At 35.2% G+C, this 11500-nt stretch overlaps 1 protein-coding gene across 2 annotated transcripts in view; it reads left to right on the forward strand.

Annotated features, from left to right (window-relative positions):
* The first annotated feature begins 4447 nt into the window (after window positions 1-4447).
* Window positions 4448-11500, forward strand: part of LOC103147786 (cadherin-like protein 26) — a 9166-nt gene continuing 2113 nt past the window's right edge. The window contains exons 1-14 of one of the 2 annotated variants that reach the window (XM_007566293.2): window positions 4448-4539; window positions 4791-4910; window positions 5009-5155; window positions 5263-5404; window positions 5486-5661; window positions 5797-5928; window positions 6010-6192; window positions 6770-7098; window positions 8421-8563; window positions 8650-8874; window positions 9945-10172; window positions 10288-10406; window positions 10613-10693; window positions 11311-11403. In XM_007566293.2, the coding sequence (XP_007566355.1) occupies window positions 4510-4539; window positions 4791-4910; window positions 5009-5155; window positions 5263-5404; window positions 5486-5661; window positions 5797-5928; window positions 6010-6192; window positions 6770-7098; window positions 8421-8563; window positions 8650-8874; window positions 9945-10172; window positions 10288-10406; window positions 10613-10693; window positions 11311-11403 (2148 nt within the window). In that variant the 5' untranslated portion in view covers window positions 4448-4509. The remainder of the gene's footprint in view (window positions 4540-4790; window positions 4911-5008; window positions 5156-5262; window positions 5405-5485; window positions 5662-5796; window positions 5929-6009; window positions 6193-6769; window positions 7099-8420; window positions 8564-8649; window positions 8875-9944; window positions 10173-10287; window positions 10407-10612; window positions 10694-11310; window positions 11404-11500) is intronic. The other variant, XM_007566295.1, reaches the window with a different exon arrangement.

Genomic DNA, 11500 nt, shown 5'->3' on the forward strand with positions numbered 1-11500 from the left:
CCAAGCGTGTTGTTTTCTGATTCGGACGTTTGATCTGCAACCTTCCTGTAATAGTTCAGATGGCATTTCCACAGAATTTTCCTGCACAACACGGCAAAATCCTTATGTCCCCCGTTGGATGAAGAAGGAGAAGCAAGGGAAAATTTCACTTATTTTTCTTTATTTATAGTTATTTCACACTACCATTAAAAAAAATTCAGTCACTGTAAACGCAAATGTCTTCCATTTAAGTTGTGAACTTGAATGTCTTTTATTTCAGAGCGTATTGCTGTCTAGTTTCCGTTCCTGCTCCAGTAAATAGTGGAGTCAGTGTAATCACACTTATCCCAGGTAATGACAGAATCTTTTTTGTATTGCTGTCAAGAAAATATTTTTTAAAAGACTACGTTTGCTTTACTATGTTTGTTGCATGTGGTGGAGATAAAAGTCACTGAAAAAAATAATTATAAGCAAAGGTGGAAAGACCTGTTTTAGTGTGTTACCAGGTGCCAATCAGAATGCCATTTAGAAGGTATGCTGTGGTGCAGAGAGTAATATGCAAATCCAAACTGGCCACAAATGATTAACACAAACAATTCAACAAACACCTCTGAATCTACTTTGAACTGAGATAATTTTCCGACACAACATGTTGATGTACTCACTTCCTTTGTCCAACTCTTTTCTATTCAGTCAGACTACCTTATGACAACAGATGATAGCTTATCATCATGTGACCATGTGAATGAATGTTTGAGAGAAGTGCTGTAGGATCCTCTGGACTTGATAAGTCGGTATAAAACTACAGGCCATTTACATGCCACTAAAATACAAAACATGAAGTGCAAAAACATAAACATGAGATATTTAGAGATGCTCTGAATGGGAGGAACAGGAAACATCAGAAAAGAAAGCACAGTTTGAGGGGAAACAAAAGCAGTGTCATGACTTGAGGTTGATGGTGGTGAGGACTGATACGACTGAACCCAGGTTGAAGTGGAAAGTGATGATTTTAATGGACAAGAGAACAGAAATTCAGAAAGCACAGGTGAACGAAGAGGCTAGGGAACTAAGACACACTGGTAGCACTGGAACAAACTCTAGACGAAGAGACAACACTAACGACTAGAATCCGGCAGGGAGCAGGAGACACAGGTGGGGTTAAATACACAGGGAGATAATCAAGGGAAACAAGAGACAGCTGGAATCAATCAGGGAAGAAAGACGACACACAGGGACAAAACTAAAAAGAAAGAGACACAAAATCTACATCCTCACAAGCAGGCTAACAAATGTAGCTCTGAACAGTCATAGCTAGGGTAAATTTTTTTTAAAAAGTTATGCATATACCATAATAATAAAAAAGTTTTCAAGTAATTTGAATAAGCCAGAGAAACCTCATTTGTACGCCTCTACCAATACGTAATCTGCAGTTCCTGATGACCTCTTCCCACAATACGCTCCGTTTCCCTTCAAACCAGTTTGGTGTTTTGTATACTTGGCAGTTTGCCTTTTTTCTGACTCACATTTTTCCTATGCAGGTGTCATCTGATTTCACACGTTATCTTTTTCTTGAGAACTGATATCATCAAGGCTACGGATGGTGGATTTCAAAGCTGCTTTTAAAGTGAATTACCCCATGTTTTGAGAGTTTTGGCTACTTTTGAGAGGTAGAGCCATGTAAAACGTTAATTTATAGGAATTACTGGACTGATTCTGATAATGTTACAGGAGCCAGTAAAATAACTGGCAAAGAAGTTACTATATTCTTAACAGCAAAGTAACTCTTATTTCCCAAAATTAAAAAAAAATCAGAGGAAAGAACTGCCTTTCAAACGTCATGCAACTGGGCACATTCCTGCAAGAACCACTACTGCGTTTCAAGCTCACACCGTAAGGCATAGTGTTTAATCATGATTCACGGCGCCAGAGTGGGATTGATCTGATCACATTTTTAATTGACTGACAGCACTACTTTTAACATACAAGAAAAAACTGTCCAAAACACACAATTCCCATGATGAAATGTTGTAAAGGCATCATATTGTAGATATATGGAGTGTTGTCACAGCTATCCATATGTGTATAAACCTAAATAAATGGTAATCATGCAAGGATTTGTTGAAAAAGGCTGGAGCCTCAGGTTCCCTTTCTAATAGGACAAAAACCTAAAGTTCTTTTGAATAAATTATGAATCTAAGCACTTAGCACAATTATCTGTGATTTGCAACAGCAAAAATGAATGCAGTAAATATTAAAAAACTGCCAAAATGTGATGATAGATTTGCTTAAAGTAAAATTGTGAGGGACAATTAAAAAAATGCAGACTTCTTTTTTAAACTGTATTCCCACAACTAACAAATGAGAAAATAGTCAGCCAAAAGAAAAAGAAAGTGTCTTTTGAAAATACAACACCAAGATAGCGTGAACTTACTGTTATTTGTTTGCTTTTCGAGTTTTCTCATGCAGGTAAAAATATGTATCAGTTTGATTAGAACATGACTGTGCGTGTGAGGCAAGAGTTTTGTCCTTGATAATATTTTCTTAAGAGAGGTTATGTTTGACTTTGGTAATTGTGTCTCTAATTCACTGAAACAGCAAGGGTTTTTTTCCAAATGAATGTTTTTTTTTCCCCCAAACATGGTCCAAAGCTAAAAAATAAATAAAAAATAAATAAATAAATAAACTTGAGGAAAAACAAGACAACATGAGGAAAACAGATGGTTAAAATGACCATCTTCTGTCAATCAAAAAGTTGTTGTTTGCTGTTTCATGAACTTTATGACAGTTTTAATCTAAATTAACAGATTACCATACAGAGCCTTCAGATAATCATTCTCCACCTTTGTTCTTGTGTTTCAGTAGTAACGGTTTTTAGATTATGATCTGTATCAGATCAATAAACCCTAACCTCAAAACAGTGCACATCACTGGTCATGTAACAAGATCCAACATTTAGAAACAAAGTAAAACCACTCTATGGCACATGATTTACTTTATCTTTCGTTAACTTTACAAGCTTTTCTGCAGAACTGACAAAACGATGGAGCTGCTGATGGAAAGTCTGACCTCTGGAGTGATGGAGTGCTGCTCTAGCCATGATTAAGACAAAGTTGAACCACAAGGAGAAACTCTGAATGCACCAGTTCATCTGTATTCCTCTTCTCACCTACGGTCATAAGATTTGAATCGTGACTGAAAGAATAAGGCCCTGGAAACAAGTGGCTGAAATGAGAAATAAGATGAGATAAGATGATGGAGTCCATCATGAACATGGAAAAGGGAGCGCTGGGCAGAGCCACTACTGTTTTACTATTATACAGCCTTTTTTGAAAGTACAGAAAAATTTCTAAGTAAAACTTTTTTTATTTTTTTATCTCTATTAAAACATTTAGTAACACATTATTTGATGGGTTGTGCATAAGACATGACACTATCAACATGACACCTGTCATGATGATGAAATAATTTTCATGAATATTTAGGACTGTTACTATGAAGTGTAATTTGTTAAATTAATGACACTTAGGGTGTCATGTCAGTCTTATGAACACCCCACCAAATAAAGTGTTACCAAACAGTTTTACTTCAAACCATGCAGAGGAAGGGTTGGAACTGGGTTAATGGGTTACACACTGAAATAACAAGAAATAAGTAAAGAAATTGTGATTTACCTGAGAAAGAATGGAATCCTGGATGTGAGGAGCTAACATGATTGTCCAACAACCAATCAGGTGGTTTAGAAATAAGCCTCAGCCTTGAAAAACCGGTAAGTAATTCAATCCAAGAAGACACTCAAAGGTCAAAGTAGAGCCAATGGTTTACTCCGAATGAGTAAGTTTAGGTTCACACATCTGATGAAACTGCTTCATGTATTTCACTCCCTCTGGAGGTTTCCTTGGTGCACAAAAGGAGAAGACCCTGCAGCTGTTCTTGCTGGAGGAAGCATAACTGTTCTGGTTTAGGAATGCTTTTGGATCTGTGGATCTGTGGGTTTCCCTCCTGAAACTGCTTCAACCGCTACTGAATGTCAAATAAGTGAAAGGTAACCAGTGGTTGGACAATCACAGAATGAATGGATGGAGCAGAAGTAGTAGTATTTATTTTTTTATTTTTTTTCTTATTTAATATTTTACTTTTTGTCCTAACTGGTGTTTGCAACTGGAGTGTTTAACCTTAGTAAAATAAAAAATTAGAAGTCCAGAAAGTCAGACAATATAATGATGCTTGATCACTTAGTAAAAAATAAACATCACAACTGCAATTCACAAAGACGAGAAAAGAGAAAAGTATACTTCCAAACATGTGTTTTTTTTTTTGTTTCTTGGCACCTGAGTTGCTTCTTTTAGACAAAACAGAGTCATGTGCAGTTAATGTTTTAGAGGCTGATGAATGGACACCTCCCATAGTCCCTCCTACTCACCATGTCCTGCTACTAAAGCCCACATTTGTTCTTGGGTAAACTTTCACTTTAGCTTCTGGTGTGAAGAGCACTGAGTTGTAATATCTATCATTAGATCAAATACGGAGATGAAAGTCCTGTGTCTTCTCATGATACTGGTAAGAGCTAATCTTAAAAAAATCATCTTTCTGCACATAGTTGGTTGTATTTTAGAACGTTGCCAGGAGGTTTCATGTTTCTTTATCACTTCCTGATAGTTTCCAGCATCGCTTTCACTCTGAATAAATACAGAATACAAGAATAAGCAAAAAAACTAATCTAATCAACATAACACATTTAATAATTAGCATGTTACCCTAATAGAGCCTGTTAAATTTTAAGTAATATAAGATGATTTAATAATTTGCAGGGTCTGGGAATCCATTTGTCCCCGGCAGAATTTTTGCTGCGAAAAAAAAGGAACTGGATCATACAAACCTTCATGATCAATGAAAGTTACAGTGGGCCCTTTCCACATTATTTGGGTAAAGTAAGTATTAAAGTAGTAACAACTGAATAAGATATATCACAAAATATGTTAACAATTAAGTACAAAACAAAATATTAATGTTATTCTTTGTAATTTAGGTTGAAATAGATTCCAGTTTAAATATTGTAGAAGTCACTGGTCAGGGTAAGAATGAGGAACCTCGAGATTTAATTAGCCTAAATCAAAAAGACGGACATGTTTTAATCCTGGGTCCTGTGGACTATGAAAAATATACAATTCTGAAGGTAAGAGGAAGAATAAAGCCCATCTAAGTCAGACAGTGTTTTGTGTTTATATGTTTCATTGTTGTCTCTTTATTTAATTATATTATTACTCTTGTATTTTCCCTTAGCTGATAATTAGGGCTCAAAATAAAAAAAATCATACGTTGACAAAGGTGGGCATTAATTTTGAAATCATTGATGCAAATGACAACCCCCCGATATTTAACCAAACAGCGTATGAGATCACCATAAATGAGTCAACACTACAAGGTAAGATTTTCAATCATTTTTATGAAACAAGGTTTTTGGCGTGACTAAATCTAACATGTTTTTTTTATATATATCTGGCAGGCATTGAATTGATCAACGTTACAGCAACAGACAGTGACAGCACAGAGGAGTATAAGACTTTTCTTTTTAGTATAGACTCAGTTATTCCTGAAACAGAGGACTTGGAATTCACCATAAACAAGGTGCCTTATTTTGGTAATGGAACCATTTCATTTAAAGGATGCCTGGACCACAAGGTGAGGATGCCCATCAATTGAAGAAGATAAATCAAAAATAGACAATTGTATTTTTTATTTTTGTCAAATGTCCCAAATACATTTGCTGTTTTATTCAGACGTACTTTAAAAAGGAGGAATTTATTTGCCCTACAGAAAGCAGACAGATACACCATTATTGTGAAGGCAACAGACCTTGGAAAACCAAAGCCGCTCTTCAGCTTCACCAACGTTACAGTCAACATAAACCCTGGAAATAGACATCGTCCAATGTTTATAAACCAAACTGTGAGCCTTTCTGAATTTCAGTTCCTGACGTAAGCACTGAATTTAAACTAATTGAATGCCTTTAATATTTTTGTACTTCAGGGTCCAGTACGTGTGAAAGAAGGTGAGGAAAATGTTATTTTTTCCCGTCTACAAGTCAAGGATGAAGATACCAAAGGTACAAAAGGTTGGAATGCAGTATATGCAATCCATGGAGACAAAAACAACAACTTCAAAATAAAGACTGATCCTCAAACAAATGAAGGATTACTCTATGTGAATAAGGTACTTTTCCTCTTATTTCAACACATCCAGCTGCTCTTTCGCAATAGTTCACCCCATGTATTAAAAAATAAAAATTGTGCTGAAAAATTCATTAGTATGTTTTTATAATCTGATTTTGAAGCTTAAAGCATATGTGCACCTTTAAAATTTAGCATGAGCATATTTTCCATTTTATGTTGCGTAAGGTTTCAAAAATATTTAATGTCTGCAAGTACTGCTCATTTTTCTCTAGCGTAAACTTTGACTATTAAATAATGTACATGTTCCATATTTCACCATAATGTATTTCCAACATTGTAAGTCTTGGTATCTTTGAAAAAGTAAAAGTGGAAAAAGCAGAAAACAGACACAAAAGATTAAATGACTCACTTCTCAAACCATATCAATTGATAGATTATAAAGCAATTGAAGAGAATTTGAATGACTGTACTGAAAGATTGTGAAAATTGAAAACCTCCAGCAAAAGATGCAATCAAAATGCAAAAATTAAAAATCCTGTAAAAGCTATTTCATATAACATATAAATTATTTTGTTAAGAAATTTTAAAAAATCTTTGAATTGCTACTGTTTTAACAGCCACTCGACTACGAGGATGAATCCTTGAAGAACATCACAATCACAGTGGAGAATGAAATTCCTTATTTCACATGCAAAGTGATGGATCAGCACACCTCGGGCCTTTGGACGATAAAAACAGATCCCAGCCTTTTCAGTGGAGCGTCTATGAGTGGAGGGAATAACAGAGGAGGGACTCGTCAAATGACAGTCATCGTAGAAGATGTCAATGAGCCTCCGGTCTTTGATGAGCTAAAACCAATTTCTCTGCCCAAAGACGTGGAAGTGGGCCATCATTTGGGAACAATTGTTTCTAGAGACCCAGATGTCAAAGGTACAAGAAGAATTAGGTAAGTAATAATAATAATATTCTTAACCATACAGAGCATCCTTAAAGTGACAAATATACTGTACAATTCTGATGGAAAAACAAACCAATTATTGGTGGTGGGGGCCGTCAGGGAATCCAGAAGTTAAAAAAGTAAACTACCGTTTAATTCTTTTTTCCGACTTCTTTTTGGAGGGGGTTTGAGCAAGTTTGATAAATAATTTACTTCATCATTTTAAATCCTCAGTTTATTACTCTTGTGAAATTATACACCTACTTTGTGTAGCCAGTTTTATTTATTGTCACCCAAACAAAATGTAGTTTGATTTAAACGGTGGTTACCTCTCTTGAATTTCTGGTAAACTTTGTTTAACAAAGAACTGACCTTTTCACTGTTGTAACAGCATCTGCAGGCCAGTATTTACCTCATTAAGCCCAGCTCATCACAACTTCCAAAGTCTACCTTTATAAAGTTGTTGTTACAATTAGCAGCATTAATTGAAGCTGCATTTGTTCTCCTGATTTTAAGTGGTCACAGGTGGCAACAGAACCATGGTAGTTTTACAAATATTTTTTATTTTTTATTTTTTTTTTTGTCAGAGGTCACTGACCAAACATTGACCTAAATAAGGGATGTATAATTACACTTAAGAGTATATGATTAGACTTAAATGACCAAGCATAAATCCTTTTAGAAATTAGTTAGAAATTCAGGTAGCACTTTTTAAGGGGGGTTAAACTTTAAAAGTCTGGGTGTTTTAAAGGCACTATTTATATTTAATTTCATACGCAATTCATTTCATTACACAGCTGTCTAGTACAAAACTGTTCCTACTCTTATGGTTTCTAAATCTGTGAAGGAAATGTGGAATTGAGAAGTCTGACTTACAAGTGAGAAACATTTTATGAAACACTCTGGGTCCTTGTTTGAGAATATTTTTAAAGTAAGCAGCATCTTATGTAAGATGCAGTGTATTTTTCCTCCATTAGTAAGGAATGAAATTCATTTATTACAGTGCTCAGGATCAAGATGTTAATGAGGTTTATTTTTGAGCTATTTGTAGTTGGCTTTCTTAAATCCTTTTAAAGCGTGTTATACCAGGAGATGGCAGCATAGTCGTGAGTGCTCCAGCAAAGAGGTGAAGAATCAGAAATCAGTTTTTCTGATTTCAGTTTAACTTTATGAAATTAACGCCACACTATAGGTTGAACGTTTTTGAATAATTATCCATGGTCCCTTTTACAAATATCCAACATTTAAACATGGCTATGAACACTTTTGAGATACTGCGATGAAGTGCAAGTCCCTCATTGGTGTGCTTAACGTAGCTACATGTGTTCCAGATACACAAAAGGTGAAGATCCAGCCAATTTGGTTTCAGTGGACCCCGAGACAGGAAAAATAACCACAGCACGTATCTTAGACAGAGAGTCACACTACGCTAAAGATGGAGTTTATGTCATCACAGTGAATGCTGTTGATAGTGGTATGTTCAATGAGATTTTAAAAGTACCTTTTTGTAAAAAAGTATATTTTTCTCACTAGTAAAATTGTACAATGTGTCTGCACAAGGAAGCCCTCCTCAGACCGGCACAGCGAGTCTCAGCATCTACATCGCTCGTGAGAATGACAATGCTCCATCTCTAATTGTAAACACCTTCAACATGTGCCAAAGTGACAAATCATCATGGGTCAATGTCACAGCTGTGGATCCGGATGAGGACCCATTCAGTGGGCCTTTTTCATTCAAACTTCTTGGAGATGTTAAGAAAATGTGGAGGATTAATCCTGAGCAAGGTGAGGCATGTCACTGCTGTTTGTGCCGTGTTTTGCAATTCAAAGTTTTCACACCAGATGTTGTGGCTCAACCTCAAACATCAACAGGTTTTATTGGGATTTTTTGCGAATGTCACATGTCAATTCTCAAAACCACGATCATTTGCGTTTATATTCAGTCCTATTTGCTCTGTTAGCTCTAAAAGCCAAATACAAAACCACTGTTTTTAAAAGTTAATTAGTTTGAAAATAAATTCCACTTTTGTATAATTGCATCTCAGTATAAATATGTTTATATGAAACCACAGAGGAGAAATTTAAAGCAGACTCCAGTTACAAAACAAAATGTTAAACCTTGAGGATCTAATGGGGAGTGGCTTAATGCATAATTGAAAAACAGGGAAAACTAGGGCATAACAAAACACATCTATCCGAACTGAAAGGATGGAAAAAAAGAGAATCTTAATCAAACAAGAAGTAAATTTGGAGGAGCTGAGGAGATCCATAGGTCAGGAGGGAGAGCTATTGACAGAACAAATATTAGCTGTGCACTCCACAAATCTGGAGGAAAACCTTTGTACCTTTGCAAAACAAGAACATAAAAAGCTCTAATTGGAGTTTGCCACAAATGAGGGGTACAACTAATGTGAAAGAACAGTAGCAAGAGATCTGTATGCATTAGCTGTGTAACAGTCTAGTAATCAACCTCCCCAGCATAAATAGTTATTTTTTATCAATGTCTGATCTTCTAGAAGTTGTGAGTCTATTGCCCTTTTGCTTCTGAAAGCCTAGCTTGCCTGGATTTTGTGTCATTATGACCTTCCTTTATCTTGCTCCTCTTATCCTTGTCTGTGTGATATAGTCCATAACAAACACAATTCATAACAAACTGAGCTGCTTTACAAAAAGAATATACATGGCTAAATGTCCACAGGCTCCATTACATAGATCCAAATAAAACAAATTGAAGTTTGGGGCAAAATGTAAAAAAAAAAAAACCCAGGGGTATTAATATTTTGTAAGGCACTCTAAAAGGGGATCATCATTTATCCCATAACATAACAAGACGCATATTTGTTTTGGATTTGCAGGGCATTCAGTCAACCTTACAAAAGGACAAAACGTTTATTCTGGACTTCACAAGTTGAAGCTAGAAGTGTCAGATTTTCAAGGAAAGAAATCTCTCCATTACTTGTCAGTGTTTGTGTGCAAGTGCTCTGATGCAACCAAGCCAGACTGCAGCCTGAGAAAAGCTGCTGGATTCACAGTAGGAATGGGAGCTCTGGGAATATTATTCTTCTGCATTACATTAATAATAGGTAGGACAATCTGAAGTTTTCATTCTATCATTATTATCATCATTAAAAAATGACAAATAAAAACAGCAGCAATGTAACACATATATGTCATTTATGTGTTTTCTTCACGCTCCAGGTTTGTTATTTTTAACATTTTTTGTGTCATGTGAACCTGAGAAGATACCAATGGATGATGATGAGCCTGTGCAACACTTAATGAAAAGCAACACAGAAGAACCAGGAAGTGATTGTTATGTGTGTTCTTTAAATTTATGTCAGTTTTTTTTTTTTTTTGTTGTTGTTGTTGCTGTTGTTGTTAATTGTATGTCTTGCAATTCAATGATATGTTAAAGTATTGTGAGAGAACCTATTAATTTAGAATGGAGAGGTAACTTTAAATACATATATTTGTAAATCTGAAATCAAAAAGTCAACTTTAACAAGTATAAATGTGTGTTTAGGTGCCCTTCAACTCACTAAACAGAAGAAATTATGGACAGCAAATTCAAGTATCTGAAGATGTAAATTTGTCAATGACACCAGTAAGTGTTGTTAGTTACTCACTAATGTACTGCAATAACTAAAAAATTTTTCATAAAAATTATTTTCAACATGTTTCCTGAATGAAAAGAACTGTTCAAATTAATTTACCCCTCATTCTGCTACTCAGTCTGACTATAAACACCATCCTGCTACTGAAAAATCAATGTATGCTTAAACACAACTAAACCTTAGGGCCACTTAATGAATTTACACAAAATGGATCCCAATTTTTTGTTGACTCTTGACGCACTCTTACTACAGTTCTGTTCCGAACTTTACATACAGTTATGATTATCTTTAATTTTGGACTTTTAATGAGTTATGAGTAATTTCTACAATTCTACAATTTTCTCTCATCCAAGAACTGTCAGAATTAAACATGCACAGTGATAAATACTTACATACTCACTACTACACTATTTAAATAAACTTCCTTGAGATTTTATAAAAAATTTTAAAGCAAAAAAGGAAGGTCCAGGTAAAATTCTGTATTTGTTTCCTATTACTTTTCTTATTAGAAATGGCATCGCTCATTTAAGCCGTATTTACATTTTATTTGTTGCTCATTCACATGTGAAATGTTTTTAAAAAATTAAAGTGCTTCCCCTCTTCCCAGATATTACTGGATTCTGCCGTTAATGTCCAAGCCTGCCCGAATGTGATCAAGTTCAATCAAGACAGAGGCAGTTGGACGAAATCTTCTGTGGTGGTAAACGTATTACTTTTAATGCTATTTATTGTATATATACTGCTCAAAAAAATAAAGGGAACATTTCACTTTAATTTTGTGTGTGGCTCCAAATCCA

Source organism: Poecilia formosa, unplaced genomic scaffold (assembly GCF_000485575.1).
Source record: "Poecilia formosa unplaced genomic scaffold, Poecilia_formosa-5.1.2 Scaffold190, whole genome shotgun sequence".
NCBI lineage: Eukaryota > Metazoa > Chordata > Actinopteri > Cyprinodontiformes > Poeciliidae > Poecilia > Poecilia formosa.